The 17,136-nt window shown below is 28.6% G+C and overlaps 2 protein-coding genes across 3 annotated transcripts in view; one reads left to right on the top strand and one right to left on the bottom strand.

The window, feature by feature from the left end:
* Positions 1-17,136, bottom strand: part of LOC130675077 (gamma-aminobutyric acid type B receptor subunit 2) — a 107,011-nt gene that overhangs the window by 80,737 nt on the left and 9,138 nt on the right. The window contains exon 3 of the mRNA XM_057480562.1: positions 7,361-8,322. Within this exon, the coding sequence (XP_057336545.1) occupies positions 7,361-8,263 (903 nt within the window). The 5' untranslated portion in view covers positions 8,264-8,322. The remainder of the gene's footprint in view (positions 1-7,360; positions 8,323-17,136) is intronic.
* Positions 2,035-5,641, top strand: LOC130675078 (zinc finger protein 37-like). Of its 2 annotated transcripts, none has more exons than XM_057480563.1 (3): positions 2,035-2,464; positions 3,708-4,736; positions 4,814-5,641. In XM_057480563.1, the coding sequence occupies exons 1-3, from the start codon at positions 2,374-2,376 to the stop codon at positions 5,371-5,373; spliced, it is 1,680 nt and encodes a 559-aa protein (XP_057336546.1). In that variant the 5' UTR covers positions 2,035-2,373; the 3' UTR covers positions 5,374-5,641. The 2 variants fall into 2 exon arrangements, with proteins under 2 accessions (XP_057336546.1, XP_057336547.1); XM_057480564.1 differs by lacking the exon at positions 2,035-2,464 and adding an exon at positions 3,346-3,635.

Below are 17,136 nucleotides of genomic sequence, written 5' to 3'. Positions count from 1 at the left end.
ACAAACGGTTTTTTTCGAAAGTAATGGCATACAAAAGTATTTTCGAGCTCGCAGAGCTCGAAAATGTATTCATAACAATGTTTTCGAGCTCCTTGAGCTAGCAGTGGGAAGTTTTGGGGCTGGCCCACAGGGTCAACCGATAGGCAGATTTTTCAACAATTTTTTTTACCCGGGTATGGAATAGTAATTTTTAACTTTCGTCAAAAGTAAAAGCTATCGGATTTCATTAGTGGCATCGGGTTACTTATCACATAATAGTTTTAGTTCACTTTTTTTTCCGTGTATGTATAGTCCAAAAAAAAGCTTTTCGAACGAAAAAGTATAATATATTTATAAATAAAGGTCATAGTTCTACAATTTTGTTTATTAATTTTTTTTGTTTGCCGAACATTAAATGAAACTGTAGAAAAAAAATGAATATTTTTATTGTTTAGTCACAGAAATATTGTATTTACTATTTTTTGTGATATTCAAAATCAATAAGCAAAAAAAAAAGCAGTACAGTAAAAAAATAAGTTCGAATGGTTTTATTTTTTATATCTTCGCATTCCAGTCGAATGCAGATATTTAATGATTCTCATTTCTATTTATATTTTCATATGTATATATAGATAAAGTTCTCTTTTTATCACTTCTATTATATATTACAACAAGTGTGAAGATAAAAATTTATTCGTGAAATCAGCGCATGATGAGAATTTATTACTTACAAATGTTACAATTTTCTGTATACTTAGAAATTTAACTTGATAAAAATTTATACATCATTGTGTACGGAATGAAAATGGGGGAGCAAAAGAATGATAATAAAACATGAAAAAAAAACATAAATCCTATATTTTGCTCTCTAATTTAACGCACAAAAAATTACGCGCCCGAGGTGTCAATTTAATGAGAATGAGGGTGATCAACACGATAAAAGACTTATATTACAATAGACAACGAAAAAATATCACGAATAAATCCCTACTGAAACCACAAACATTCCTAAATAAAAAAAATTTTTTTCGAGTAAAAAATTTGAATTTGTAATTTAGAAATTTAAAAGAAAATAAATTCGTTGAGGTGAAGTAAAAAATTTTACCTTTTACTTGGATGCTTTATTAAGGGTGTGCGATTCGGGTTCGAATCGAATAATTCCTAACTAAGGTACCGGTGGGTAATAAGGCCTAGCGAAGGGAGATTTTGAATAGAATCGAAAATATTGCATTTTATTATCGAAATGTATCATTACTCTTTTGCACGCCTCATAAGCGAAGCGTTGAGATAGTGCTCTACTCTCAACACGTCAAGGTCAAGCAATTTTCTGGCCTCAAGATGACTCTATTGCGTTGACATTTCATCGATATGATAATATGAGTACACGTATATCAAGAAAAGACTTGAGAAAACTTACTTTATGTTTTTTGAAGAACATTGGTTCGGCTACTTTAAAGAAAAAACGAGTTTGAAAAAAAATTTACTTGGACGTCCGGATGTCTGTATGTATCCACTCTTTTGGGATGTAGTCAGAATAACTGCCGAAAAAATTATCGTATCGAGAGCGGTTTTTTTTTATTTTGTTCAGAATTTTCTCAAGATGAACCCTTTCGATATTCACTATCGTAGTTTCTATCGTTTTTTTAATATTAAATTAAAAGTGATGACTGATAGCATTTTTGTATGCAAAATCCCGTGTATATTTTTTTTCACTGATGCTACCTCTGACGGATATTTTTGCAAACCTCATATATATAGATATATTCTGTTATGAGCCTTTTACCGGTGCTGCATCCAGGCGGCTTTTTTTTGCACAACTCTTTTTTACTTTCTATTTTTTTGACGTCAAATGTTGCAAAAACAGTAGCGTAATAGTCGCAAAAACATTTTTTTTTGTTTTACTCTATAATTGAGGGATACAAGTTATTTTGACTTCAAAATTAAATAAGCGTTATGATGCGTGCACTTTTGGATTTTCCAAACTTTTTAATAAATATGAGCCGAAGAGGTTTCACTTCTTCCGCGTGTACACACTGATACACGCACTCTTTTTTTATAATGGAGTCTTCCCAAAGAGTAAGTCGTCGTTGGTAATAGTCGGGAACGTCCGGCTTGTAATCCAACGGCGTGAGACTAGACTGATTTTAAAAGAGTGGGGTTACAATGAACGTCAACTTAAAGTCGTCCCAACCAAAAAGTCATAATTCCACTATTATTATATTATTATTTAGCACGTTCTTCCTTTAATCCACTGTCCATTTTAAGACGAATTTTTCGCTGGGATCAAACTAACTCTTTGGAAAAATTTTATATTTTTTATAAAACTTAATATTTTTGTGGGAAATTAAGATTATTGATAATAATAATTGTGTTTATATCTAGTGTAATAAAACAATGAGTGTAATCGAAATAATCGAAATAAGTAGTGACGAAGATGATGATGACACTTCTACAATAGTAGATCTTTCGCTTGGAAAAAATGAGGGTATGTCATAATATTTGATAACTGATGATTTATTGTATGATAGCGAATTTAGCTGGTTTAATATTTTTTGAATCTTTTCTCGAAACGATAACTTATAAATAAAAGAAAAAAACAATTTAAATAATGGCACCAATAGTTTTTTTTAAATTTCTACGTACAAACTCCAAAAATTTTTAATTGTCTACTAACTTGAGAATCATTTGATTATGCTGAAAGTAACAGACATTAAAAAAATTGTTTTTACTGAAATAAAAAAAAAATTAGTTACTGATAAAAAAAAATAATTAAAGATGCATCCTAAGAATTTTTACACGGAAAGAATTTTCGTATGAATATTGCCATGTTATTTATTCTAAAAATTACTCTAAATCGAGTAATCTTGGGTCATTACGACTTTTTACTTTCAAATTACGAAATTTTACTCTTTCAGTGAGTAAAAATCAATCAGATTAATTTTTACTCACAATTACGAGTAAAAATTACACCTAGCGGCTGTCTAAATAAATTCTCTATAATTCAATTTTTACTCGTAGGTTATGATAAAAAGTTGATGATTCAATTTATAAAATTTATATTGAATTACAATAAAAATTACAATTAATAGGCTGAAATTTTCATAAAAAATCTAAAAATCATCTAATTGCTTTAGAATATGACTTAAAATAAATATTTTGAAAAATAATAAAAAAAATATTACTCTTATTGTGTTGAAAAAGAAAAGATACAAATTTTTTTTGCAATTTTAAAATAAATATTAAGTTATAGAGAGATACAGAGATCGTCTTTTTTTCCAAGCCTACGTTTGTGTGCGTAACATGTAAGTTGTCGCGAGCAAAATAAAAGACATTTGATTGAAGCCGATATTAACCGAAGATTAACGAAAACTACTGAATTATTACTCTGCAGTTTAGAGTAAATATTACTTCCATAGATAAGCAAAAAACATGGTCTAGCAACGTTAATATTTAAACAAAAAATATTAAATTTAAAACAAAAAATACCAATATTTTGCAACGGCCCAGGATTACTCGAAATTACAGAGTAATATTTATCAAAAATTCTTTCCGTGTAGTAATTTTTTTTTTTACATTTATAATAATTTAGTCTAATGACAAGTGACTTCATCATGAAAACATTGAATTGTCAAACGCCGGTTACTATCAGCATCATGGTGATTTAAATACTGAAATAACACGTAAATAAATTTGCGTAACATTTATTTATACATTTAAATGTGTTTTAGATATTGATGTGCAACAATACTGTGATGGTAGAATAACAAAGACTCAGTCACAATATAAAGACGTTAATAATACAGAAATTATTGACTGTCAATATTTGATAAATAAACTAATATATAGTAATATGAAGGTAATTAACAGTCTCACTGAACAGAACAAATTTTTATCTTCCACCAATGGCTTAATTTCACAGGCTGATGATGACAATTTAGATTTGTATGCTAATAGATATGAAAATAAGGTTGTAGATTCGCTCAGTCATATAAAGATTGTGAAAATTGAATCATTGAATGCACAAGAAAATTTGACTGCGGATATCATAGACAGTCATAGTGATGAAGATGTACAGGAAGTAATTCCTGACAGTAACAGACAAAATTTGAGCAATGGAAATATAAATGAAATAAACTTAAACAATATTGAAGAAACAACAAATGATATTTGTCATCAAGAATCAGCTAATGTGATTGAAACTTCAATTGAAAATAAGTTTCCATTTTTTAAATGGAAAGATTTGAAAGAAATTTCAAATAATAAACTCCAAACTAAAATCATTTCTAATCATACATCAAAAATATTAAAACAATGTTTTCCTTTGGTTCGACTTGAAAGGATCTCTGTACCTGAATCCAATATTATTTCTTCAAGTAACGCAAAAAACATCGCAATTTCTTCAAGTAACACAGAAAACGATATGATTCCTGTAAGTATCGCAGAAAACAATAAAATTCCTCCAAGTAACACAGAAACTGATATAATTTCTGGAAATACCAAAAAAAACAATATTATTTCTTCAAGTAATACAGAAAACATCGCAATTTCTTCAAGTAACGCAGAAAACGATATGATTCTTGTAAGTATCGCAGAAAACAATAAAATTCCTCCAAGTAACACAGAAACTGATATAATTTCTGGAAATACCAAAAAAAACAACATAATTTCTTCAAGTAACACAGAAAATAAAATAATTTTTTCAAATAACGCAAAAAAATATAATTGCAAAAAGTGTAACCGCTTTTTTGCTTCATTGGGTAAATATTTATAACTTTTTAAATTAATTAAAAAAAAAAAGTCATTTGAATTGATTACTTATAAATTAATGTTTCAGAAAAATTAAAATCCCATAAACAGTATCGTCACAAGGGAAGATTGCGTTACAAGTGTGAACAATGTGATTATGCAAGTAATCAAAAATCGGATGTTATACATCATAATAGACAACATACTGGAGAATGTCCATATCAGTGTTTTTATTGTTTGTTTACTTTTAAGTACAGACCATCTTTTAAATCACATCTGTTTATTCATATTGATAAAAATTTATCATGTGATATTTGTCATGAGAAATTCACAAAAGATAATTTACTAATAACGCACATGATTTATTATCATTCGTTTTCACCATCTGTTAAGGCGCGGCAATGTAAAATTTGTCGAGAATTATTCCCAGATCGATATAGTTTGAAGATTCACATTGAAACCCATAAAAATGGAAGTTTATTTAAATGTCATATTTGTTGTTATACAACAAAATTATTACGAAATATATGGAAACACGTAAACAACCACGTAAACAATAGATTTATTTGTAATGATTGCGGTAGATCACTTAAAAATAAAAATGGATTGACAGAACATTGGTATTTACGTCATAATTTTGCTAATTAGTTAAGAGTATATTATAAATGTACTCATTGCTATAATCGTATTACTCATTTACGATATAACCATTTTATTCGCCACGTTATTGATATTCATGGCGTAGAATATCTGGATAAAATGTAGCTGTTTAAGATTTACTCAAAAATTTTTATAGATGTAACCGGCTGATTTAAATTCATAAATAATATCAGTTTTGAATTTTTTTTACTTCGAAGTCACAGTCTAAAGAAAATTTTGAAAAAATTTAGTTGATAATTAAAAAAAAAAATGAAAAGAAGGAAAAAGTTAATAATCATAGAAGTTTTTTGTTTTGTTATTTACAATTAAATATTTTATATCTTATTTTTTCATCAAAAAAGTTAATTTTTGTTAATTACTTATACATTATAATTTTAATAATCTATAAATTTTATGGATTAAAATATAATATTAATGAAACGACCATAGTCCACTTAATTTACTCTTAACCGTTGTTGGGGGAAATTGATAAGTGGATTTTTTTTTGATTGATTATACAAAAAAAATTCCGTAGATCACGAAAATAATAATAAGAAAGCTCAATTCGACCGCGATTTTTAAATAAATAATAAATTTTTTTTTTGGTTTTTTTGAAATTTCTCAAAAACGACTCGATAAATCGATTTCAAAATTTGATCAGCGTTAGAACTTGATAAAACACGTCGATTGCCGCCTCAACCATCAAAATCAGTTTATTCGTTCGCGAGATATCGTGGGAGAGAGAAATGCTAAAAAATGGTTTTTTACAAAACAATGGCATACAAAAGTATTATCGAGCTCGAAAAGCTCGAAAATGTATTTACAATAATGTTTTCGAGCTCAATGAGCTAGACTAGATTGCTTTGCTCAACAGCACTTGAAACTATCAGTATCCTTTTTAAGAGTCAGAAGACTAGATTGTTTTTTATAATTTCTTCTGCGCTACGACCGCATATGTCGGATGATGAAATATAGAAGACAGGGAATGTGGTATCGGGACTATAAACTTGTAACATCTCTATGCAAGACCCTTCTACTAGAGTAGCCTTTAGCGGAGGAGATTATTTTAAATATAATTTCTGTCACTTACGCCTTATTACCCGACAGACCTTATTACCCGCGGGTACCTTATTCAAATTATTCGAATCTTTTCAAATTATTCATAACTTTTCAAATTATTCGTCAATTTTAGAATTATCCGAGTTTTTGATTTATTTGTAACTTTTTAAATTACTCAATTCGAATCGAGACAATTTCGGTCAGTTTTCAAGTATTCAATTTCTATTTAATGGAAAGTTAAGTTTTTAAAGTGATCAAAAATAATTTTTTCGTAATTTCCCGTCTAAGCTCTACTTACCTCTGACAATGATTTGAATTTTTAGAAAATCTGATGCAATATTAAGACGTTCAAAATAAAATTTTGGAATTATTCGTAAATTTTTTAATAACTCGAAAACTTACGAACAATTCGAAATTTCGAATTATTCGATTCGATTCTATTCGATAAGAATAATTTGTAAGTTCGAACTATTCGCACACCCCTGTGCTCTACAGCTCAAAATTATGAGCTTAATAATAATTTTTGATTAATATAAAATTGTTTAAAATTAAATATTCTACAAAAAAAGTAATAATCGCTATCTTTCTATCAATACTGTCATTATAAAAAGCTATTAAAATTAACACAATAATTTACCGAATTTAATTTTAAAAACTTTTCCACCAACGTTAAAACTCAATCGTTCAAAAAATATAAACTTGACATAATTTTTTACAAATTGTAAAGCAATAGAGCATGAAATTCCCTACAAAAAATTTATTCTAAGCTTGTCGCTACTACCGTTACTGAATCTACCGCTAGCCTTTGAACCTCGCCCCCAATTAAAAAATTAACCGCTAAAAAAAGTCGATTTAATTTGCAAGTTAACACTCAAGAGGGTCTAAGAACCTCCGTAGTGAACAAACACTTTGTATTTACATAAAGTGTAACGTTTACCTTAGTATCGTTGTGAATGAGCCTCAGTCGAAATTTGTCCAACATTTCCATCTGATTAATGCGATCGATAGCTAGCTTAGCAGCCTGGAATTCACTGAATCCCTCCGGACGTGCTTCATTCCCACGTGAGAGTTCAAATAGCCCTAGAATAGTCACCTCTAATTTATCATTACTGCCATTAAAACTTTTTTCTTCTAACCCTGTATCATTTTTATCATCAACACCCACATTGTCACGATAACCACGGGCTATATCACTCGCTAAATTCAAACTTGTTGATAACTTTACTTTTTTTTTATTTTTATAACTGGGTTTTGTTGTCGCCAGGTCATTATATGCTACGGTCTCACTTGTCGAGAGTACTTTTGGGTCAAGAGTTAAATTATTTGTCTCATTTGGAGTTGAAGCTGGCAATGGAAATTGAGTTGGAGATAGAGTTGGAGCTGATTTATCATATCCGCAATCAATAGACGTGCATTCTGATGTAGCTTGAGCTTGAGCTTGAGATGGGGTTGAGGTGGAAGTTATAGTAGTGAACTTGAGTGTAGATTGGAGATTGTTGTCATACCTTACGACATTTGAAGAGTCTTTAATAACTCGTTTAAGGATTGTTATTGAATTCTCAGCTGCTTTATAGTAATAATTGTCTGTCAAGTTTAAGTTCTTGGTGATTAATTGGGTTTTGTTTGAATTCCAAGACGGATTATTATTATTATTAGTTGCTGCTGTTGTAGAACCAGTAGTTGAAGGTGTAATAATAGTTTTGTAGTAGTCAGCGTAATTTATTGATGTGAGAAGCAGTAAGATGAATAATTTAATGAACTGATGGCTGGCTGATTGTAAGGGTAATTGGAGATTGTGGTGAAGGTGGTGAAGATGGTATCCACGATGATCTGACGACATAGTCAGCCGTCGTTTATTCGACGACTTGATTTCGATGCTTCGAATCTCAACTTGTACATCTGTAACATACATTTTTTTTTATTTTAAATTATAACTTTAGCAAGTCATATCTTTGAGAATTTATGAAATAAATATATATTAGAGAGAATCATTAGAATAGAAATTGAAGTAACTATAACTTTTAATTGATCGTAAAATATCCTAAGATTATATATTCTAAAGTAATATCTGTTTAAAATAATTTTAAAATTTTAACCAGCGTAATTTTGAGTAGATTTCATAAGAATCTATCTATTGCATTTGACCTCATGGTTGAATTTTCGAAGAATTTCGCGATTGTCTATCATAATTTGTCAAGTTGGTTGTAAAGATATCATTGGTTCGAAAGTTTATAAACGTATATAATAGAGGAGGGAGGGGCAAAAGGGGGCACTTAAGGAAATAAAAAGTTTTCGAGCACTCAAATACACTCAAATTCAAAGTAAATAGAAAAAATTTTCAGTTACCGTTAAAAAAAAAAATTTGCGGACAAAATGGGGTCCCCCTAAAAAAGGTAAAAAAAAAATTCTGGATTTTAAATGAATTTGATTAAATAATATTTTTTCGCAAGTAATTTACATGAAGAACCTATACGAAAAAAATATATATCCGGACAAATCTGGAATATGTCGCATATATGCAACATATATATAAATATATGTCTCATATATGCAGACTTGCCCGGATATACTCGGATATATATTTTTTATGGGAAAAATTATATTTTGCATGATTATTGGATACAAAAGAAGAAAAACAAATTTTCAATAGTTTTTATCATAAAACAAAAGTCCTTAATATTTTTCAACTGACAATTGATTTTTGAAAAAGCTTAACAAAAAAATTCAAAATAACGCTCAATTATATTTACAAAAGTGACTTTGAAATGTTTAAAAACCATTTCAATTAAAAAATTTCTTTTAAATTAAATTTTGGGCGTACCCTGTTTACCCTTCTCCTTCCCCTATATATATTAGACTGTCAGAAAAAAATTTCTTTTTGAATAAATACATTTCAAAAGTTGTTTTAATAAAAAAAAACAAATCCTTCTAAAATTTCAGCTCTGTGTCTCAAAAATTATGCTGGCACACGGGGGGGGGGGGGGGGTGTCTCCTTTCCCTGATAAAATGAGGTATATTCATAATTTTTCTTTTTTTATTTTAGGATAATTTCTCGAATTTTACTAAAGATTCATAATTACATGATTGGGTTTGTGTTACGGTAAAAATGTTATTATTATATCTTAGAAAGTTTCTGACGGATGATTTTGAAACTTTGTATACTTATTCTTTAGGCAATTTTTATTCTTAGGAAATTGTTTTGATCAAATTGAGAAATTTCGAAAAACGGTTCAGTATTTAAGAAAAGGCGGCAATTTAAATTTTTAAATTATTTTACTTTTGGCGGTTTTTGAGCTCGAAATCCTTAAAAAATGTCGAAAAAAATTAATTTTATCTTGAAACTAAATAAATAAATAATGGGAATTCTGCTTCCATTTCGGATGTCGAATAGTTTTTTTTTTTTTTTTTTTTTTTAAGTGAATGATTTCATTTTTTAAACTTTTGAAAGTATGGTATTGTTTACAAAGACCAAAGTTGTGAGAAATTTAATTAGCTTTCCAATCATTATTAATAATGTTTACTTATAGCCAATAACTATTGAGAAATGGCCAATCGAGTAGAAAATTAAACATATAAAAAAAACTTTAAAACTTCTAGATCAACTTATTAATTATTTAAATAGTAATAATAATAATTTGTTCTGAGCAGAATAGTCTTTTAAAAAGTACTTTAACGTCTCAATAAGGTCAGCCAGCTGGTAAGTAAAGATTCCCATTGTAAGTTTTAGTATTGAGAGTGTAAAAAAAAAATTTACGAGCTCCTAAAATTAATTCCATTGTTTGAGTAGAGTAGAACGTACTAAGTCAGCCCAGCCGGTCGAGTAGTAAAATCATCTATTGTCAGACTTAGGTAAAAGCCATTTTATCCAATAAGCCTCGCGATTTTATCTCTTTAAATCTTGTGATTGAGGTATAATCCCAACACTCACAATGATAACATTTATTATAGAGAAATTTTACACAATAGAAAATAATTTAATGTTTTAATAATTAAAATTTTACGCTCTGACAATTTTTTTCTTAAGACTAATAATAAAATTTATTATCAATTAGCTGATTGCGCTCTATTTGGTGCCAAGTGTTATGTTCATTTACTTTTTTAATAATTAAATTTGTTTCTAACTGTTCAACTCCATAATTCAACAACTACTGACTTTACATAATTTTTTACCAAATACAAAATTGTAGACAGTTAAATTTCCTACAAAAAAACTTCTCTTAACTTTCTTTCTATTTTCAGTACTTTTGCTATACAAAGCCATCAAAATTAATATACACCGTTTTCAAACTTTAAACCTCAGTAAGAAAAACTATCAACTTTTCATTATTTTTACAGAATACCAAATTGTAGAAGATCAAATTTTCTACAAATACTTTTTAAACAATTAGAAATATTGTGTATTTGTGTTAAAAAATTATTTGGTTAATTTTTTTGTGTTGATTTTCAACACAGAAATTTGTTAATTCAACATAAACTGTTTGTGTTATTTTACTTGAACTGATTTTTTATGTTAAATGATTAGAAAATCTGTAATGTTACACATTTCTGTGTTATTCAAAAATTAACACAAAATTTGTGTTGTTTAGCTAAACACTCCCGCGCGTTTCTTTATTACTATAACCAAGCAAAGCATTGCAGCAGCATTGTCTGCAAGGAAACTTGGATTATAATTGATTTACAATTAAATATAATCATAGATAACTTTAATATTTTTATGATCAGGTTCAATGATTTTTTATTTTCATTTTACGGGAGGATAATTCTTAGCTCCGTTTTTTAAAAAAATCACAGAAAATCGAACTAATTGTTTGTTAAATTTACAAAAGTTGTACTAAGGGTAGATCAATATACTTGAGTTAGTTCGGTTATGTGCTTATATTTATTAGTTAATTTTAACACAAAAAGTCTGTTAAATTTCCACAAATTTTCTGTCAAAATAACAGATTTTGTGTTCAATTATTTAACATAAAATTTGTGTTAAAGATCAACACAAACGCAATGTGTTAAATTAACACAAAAATTTCTGTAGACTCTTTGCAACACACGAATTGTGTTAAATTTAACACAAAATTTCTAACTGTGTACTGTCAATGTGTAATAATGGCGTGAGATTAGATATGTTTTTAAATAGTGGAGGTAAAAACCGAAGGCGACTTACTCTCTGGGAGGACTTTATAAAAAAAATCATTTAAAACACTAAGTCATATCTCAATTGACAACACTCTAAAACCAAGTGTGTTACAAGTGTATTATTTAAATACATATTAAATGTGTCCTATGTCTAAGGCCATAAACAAAACTATAGTTTTTTGTAGTCATTTAAAAATGTATTTGAAGAACGGGACGTTTTTCACGCAACGAAAATGACAAATTTATGTAATTTGACTGCTGAAGGAGTAGTTAGAAGTGGCCTGCAATTTCCGGCTGACATATTAGCGCGTATGCGAGACATTCCAGAGTTTAGATTCAGTAGATCTTCTACTTTTCGTTTTGTTTTTTATTTACGTTTCACGTAAAACGTTCCGATCTTCAGGTACATATTTAAAACACGTTTCACGGTGTATTAAATATCTATAGATTACTTATGGCGTTTCAATGTTATTTGGAAAGTGTGTTAATTTTGACTACACACTTGGTTTTAGAGTGAATTATTTAAATTTATCTAAACTATTTTTTTTTAAATTCAAATTAATATTTATCTGCCTGAAGATCGGAACGTTTTTCTCTGAACGAAAATAAAAAAACAAAATGAAAAGTAAAAAATCAACTGGATCTAGATTTCTGAAATGTTTCGCATAAGTACTAGTGTACCAGCCCAAAATTTCAGTCACCCCAACCTCCGGATCTACCCCTTAAGCAGTCGAATCACATACATTTTTTTAATTTTCATTGCGCGAAAAACATTTCTTTTTTCAGGTACATGAATATTTCATTTACTTCCATAAATTAAATATTACATGATGTATATCATTTTTGATATATCAGTATTTAAAATAAAGTAGGTTAATATTTATTTGCATAAAAAAATCTAGAATATCTTCAAGATGTATCAGCATACGATAAGTTTTATTCCAAATTAATATTTACCCAGTTATGCCAACGTATCACTTATCAGCGATGTATATATATATAGATAGGTATAATAAAGTAGTTCATCAAAGAGGATGTTAATACTCTAAAGTACATGTACGTATCTCTTTCAGTCTACATTCATTAACAGCAATAGCTTTAGATCCATTGTTATTATTCTAATCAACGTATATATAAGATCAAATATATATACTAATTAATATGTTTTTTGGCTCATAGCAAATCGATAACTAAATTATTCATTTTTAAAAAATTAATCAGTAATTTAATTAATTTCACAAAAAATTTTAATTATCAAGTACTAGTTTAATTTATTAAAAATTAAAAAATATGTTGATTTAATTTTATTATTCCAATTCAGTGGGAAGTATGTCGGCATCAATGGATTGCGTGAGAGTAAAAAATTATAAAGTAGCTCGAGGGTTTTTATTGAAAATTAGAATTATTTTATGTTAGTATTTGATTTGGAGGTTTTGCAATTGGCTAGAGTTGGTAAAAAAATTTAATATAAATAAAATTCGCAACTATGATACTTTTGAAATTTTTTTTAATTGAATTTTTTCTTATCAAACAAAAAAATTTACGTGGGATGTAATTATATATTCAACTATGGAAATTTATAAATAATATAATTAATTAAAAAATAAATAAACACGAAATTTTATAAAACATATATATAAAAAATTTTTTTTGTGTCGGTAAATATAAATATATATATAAGTTTCTATAGAAAGTATTTAAAAAAAAATTGAAGAACAAAAAAAATTTTAATAGTTTTTTTTAACTTAGCAAACTTTTATCGATTGAACTGAATTTTTTTATTATTATTTGTATCGTAATTTTAGATTGATCTTTCCGCTTTAATTCGAACGCTTGATGAGCTTTGTACGGTAATTTCTCGCCCAGTTATTAATAGTCACGTATTAATATCATACTTTTGACTTTTACAACCAATAAACTCGTGACCGTATGGCACTCAAATAATTACTGTTTTAGAAGGCTTAGAATAATAGATTCGAAATCGATAAAATTTATTTTTTAAAACCAATATAAGTTTCTCAATTTAAAAATTCATATCAATTTTACTTTTTTTATGCATGGAAATAAAAAAATCAAACTCAATCTTAAGAAGTTTTAAAATTTAGAATTTGCAGAAAATAAAATTTAGTGAAAATAATTAAAGTTCATTTTTTTTTTAGGGCGGCCCACTTAGCCCCACATTCGAATTTTCTTTTCTTCATTTCTGGGTCATATTGCTACCGAATATTTATTTGTAGACTGAAAAAAACTCATACTATCGACATTTTCTTTCGGGGGCTAGTTTGCCCCCCCCCCCCTACTGCCAATCTAACCTGACATTTTGTTATGATAACTACCTAGGATTCTCAATACTCTAAATGCTTCTGGAAATAACACTTTTTTTTGGCACAGTAAAAATAAAAAATATTTTTTGTGACAGACACTTGAAATGTACGACATTTAGCGCCTATAACCGGTAACTGAAAATATTAGAAAAGATACAGCTGGTAAAAAAATACCTAATCGTTATAATGGTGACGTTGATAAAGGATCAAAAAATTATTTTTTGGTTACATGTGCGATAGTAAGCGACCAAAAAATATCGAATTAACTCAACGAGCCATCTTGTGACAAAATTTATCATCATGTTAATTAACACACTTACCGACTTCTCTCTAATTTTCAACAAATACTCACAACAATCTTACCAAATAAATAAACGCGGATTTATAACCTGCCATTTATAGACACTAAAAGTAGTACATTTCAAATATCTGTGACAAAAACTAATGTATTTATTCAGTACAATCGAGTCTAAGACGCTCGTGTGTTGGTACCCTCGCCTTCGGCTCGGGCACCGATCTTTACACCTCGCGTCTTAACCTTTCGTTACTCGCGTCCACTCGCCCGACGATTTTAATCGCGCTGCGAACACTGTGCCGCCTATGCTAAAGGAAATGCGACGTTGCCAAATTATAATGCTATAATGAATTATTTCTTACAGTAACAACAGTAAGTTTGGCAACGTGGTCACAAAAATTGAATCGACGATTTAACTCGCATAATGAGCACTGTGCCGCTTTTTTACATTCATGTAATACATAAATATACTTTTTTTATATTTAAAATGTATATTTATCAATTATAATCATATTTAACAAAAATATAGATTTCAAAAAGAGAATTGGTTAAATATAAAGTCACATATACCCATACAATAATTTTTATTGCAATTTTAGTCAAAAAGGCGGCGTCACGCTCATAGCGCGAGTAACGAAAGGTTAAACACGATCGCACTCGATAGATAAACTACTATTATTTAAATTACTTAAATATCATTATTTTTAAAGCCAATTAAAATAAAATGACATCAAAATTACGTGATCATTGTCTCAATAAAATAATTTGAAACACGTTCCTTACTTTATTAATCATCAAACTATAAAAAGCTCCTGACTTTTAGCCTTTATCTACAAACTAAAACTTAAAATTTAATGACAACATATATATTCTTCGAGAAATGTTTAAAAATGTCATCCCCAGCTTTACAAAGTTAGTCGCCGTTAAAATCAACTCTTACCCCATTTACCCATATGAGTCACGCTCACACACGCCAACATATCACCCTGCGTTAAAAAGTTTTCCAGCTCTCTAAAGTCCTAGATAACACGACCCTGAAGACCTAAAGACCTCCTGGCACGTTCTAACCACTCAGAACTAGCTTTTATTGCTTTTTTTTTTAACTCAAGAGATATTTTATCTCCAAACGTTATCCTTCTGTCTTTCAAAATAATGCCATCTTAATCTTGAGATAAAAAAAAAACCCTAATATTTTTTTTATACTTGTGTAATAAGTAAATATTATATTAAATAATAGGTTAATATATTAGATAAAATTAATTATTAACATTTGATGGAAATAGAGCAAAATAAATAATGAATTATGAGGTTCAGAATAAAAATAAATAGAGATAGACATTAAGGTTTACTGTTAAAATAAATGAAGACATAGTACATCGGGATGAAGGATCTTGAAGACTAGGGTTTGGATCTGGGTATAACCGGTTTTAGATTTTCTGATTTACGGTTTATATATAATATATATATGTATGTATGTATGTGTGTGTGTACAGGGATAGGAAGATAAATACGTCCTATAAATACATAGAGGTGAAATCCATGTGCTTCGAATGCCGGAAATTAAGTTCCTAATGCTGTTATGATCCTTAATCATGAGTCCGAGCACGTATATTAGAAATTAGGATGTGTGTGTATTTAGATGGATGGATGGATGGATGGATGGATGGACTACTGACTAATAAATGATTTGAGAGTCTGCTCATTACCGTTTGATGTCCTCATGATATGAGCTTAAAATTTAATTGAACGCGACCAAGAGCATTTATAATTTTTAATGAATTGAGGAAATTAGGGTGTGGTAGATACGAGAATATTTTATGATCAAAGGGCTAGTTTTGGGTTATTTCATTAAGAAAATTTAGAGAGCTTTGAAAATATTCTGGTTGGGAACCAAAAAATTTTTTACAAGGGTGATAACAATTGTTTAAAGGTAGCTGACAATTGGGAAAATTTGTCTAGTAGGACATTAGTTCTCGTGAAATTATAGAGTTTTATAATTGAAAATTTTATATTTAGTAGTTTGGTTTTGGATACCCGGGAAAAAAGTTAATGTCTGGTCATATATACTTAGATATAATCATATATGAGCATACCTATAAGGTCATATATGATCATACATGAAAATTGGCCGTGTCTGATCATATATGATTAAATATATAAGTGAATACTTTATGTTGTTTCATATATGACCATATATGATCTTATATGATTCGTGTATAAGTTAGAAGAAATGTTTTTTCCTTTATATATGTTCATATATAAACATGTATGACTCATATATATAAACATTAGGGTGCTCCGTTTGAAACGAAGATTTTTTTTTTTTCGTTCCCCATCAAAAATCTTGTTCTACATGTAAAAATAAAAATTCTGTGAAATTTTGGGCTCTTAATAACAATTTTAAGAACTGGAACAACGTCGTTGAAGTTTTCTCATGCTAAAAGCATGTAAATTTTGATTCTTTTCTTTTTATCGAATAAAACTCAGCCCCATATTCACGTATCATATCGGTTCAAAGTTTTCTTGGAAGAGAATTGTATGCTCTTTGAAAAAGCCTATATGTGCTTAGCAGTACCTTCAACTACAGCCCTCGTGGAAGCCTTGAAAGTCTAATTTCCTACGAAATTAGTGGTTTTTTGTTGTTAACTTGTAAACGGTTGACTTTTGGGAAAAAAAATACATGACATTTTTTGTAGAAAATTTAGTCTTCTACAAAAAAGTTCTTATAAGTCAAATTTCTACAATCAATATTTAAAAAGATACATGAACTTTAACTAAGTGAAATTCAAAATTTTAGCTAAATATCAAGATTAATGGTTTTGTAATTAAAAACCATTACATAAAACATGTTTTTTCGAACATAATTCATCTGTTAGGTCCCAAGGAAATTGAAAATTCGAACGAGATTCTTCAAACCTGTGTCTTAATCATTCAAATTTTGAAAAGAATTGCAAATGAGGTTGG

This window comes from Microplitis mediator, chromosome 9, assembly GCF_029852145.1.
Source record: "Microplitis mediator isolate UGA2020A chromosome 9, iyMicMedi2.1, whole genome shotgun sequence".
Lineage (NCBI taxonomy): Eukaryota > Metazoa > Arthropoda > Insecta > Hymenoptera > Braconidae > Microplitis > Microplitis mediator.
This window is presented reverse-complemented; position numbering and strand designations above follow the sequence as displayed.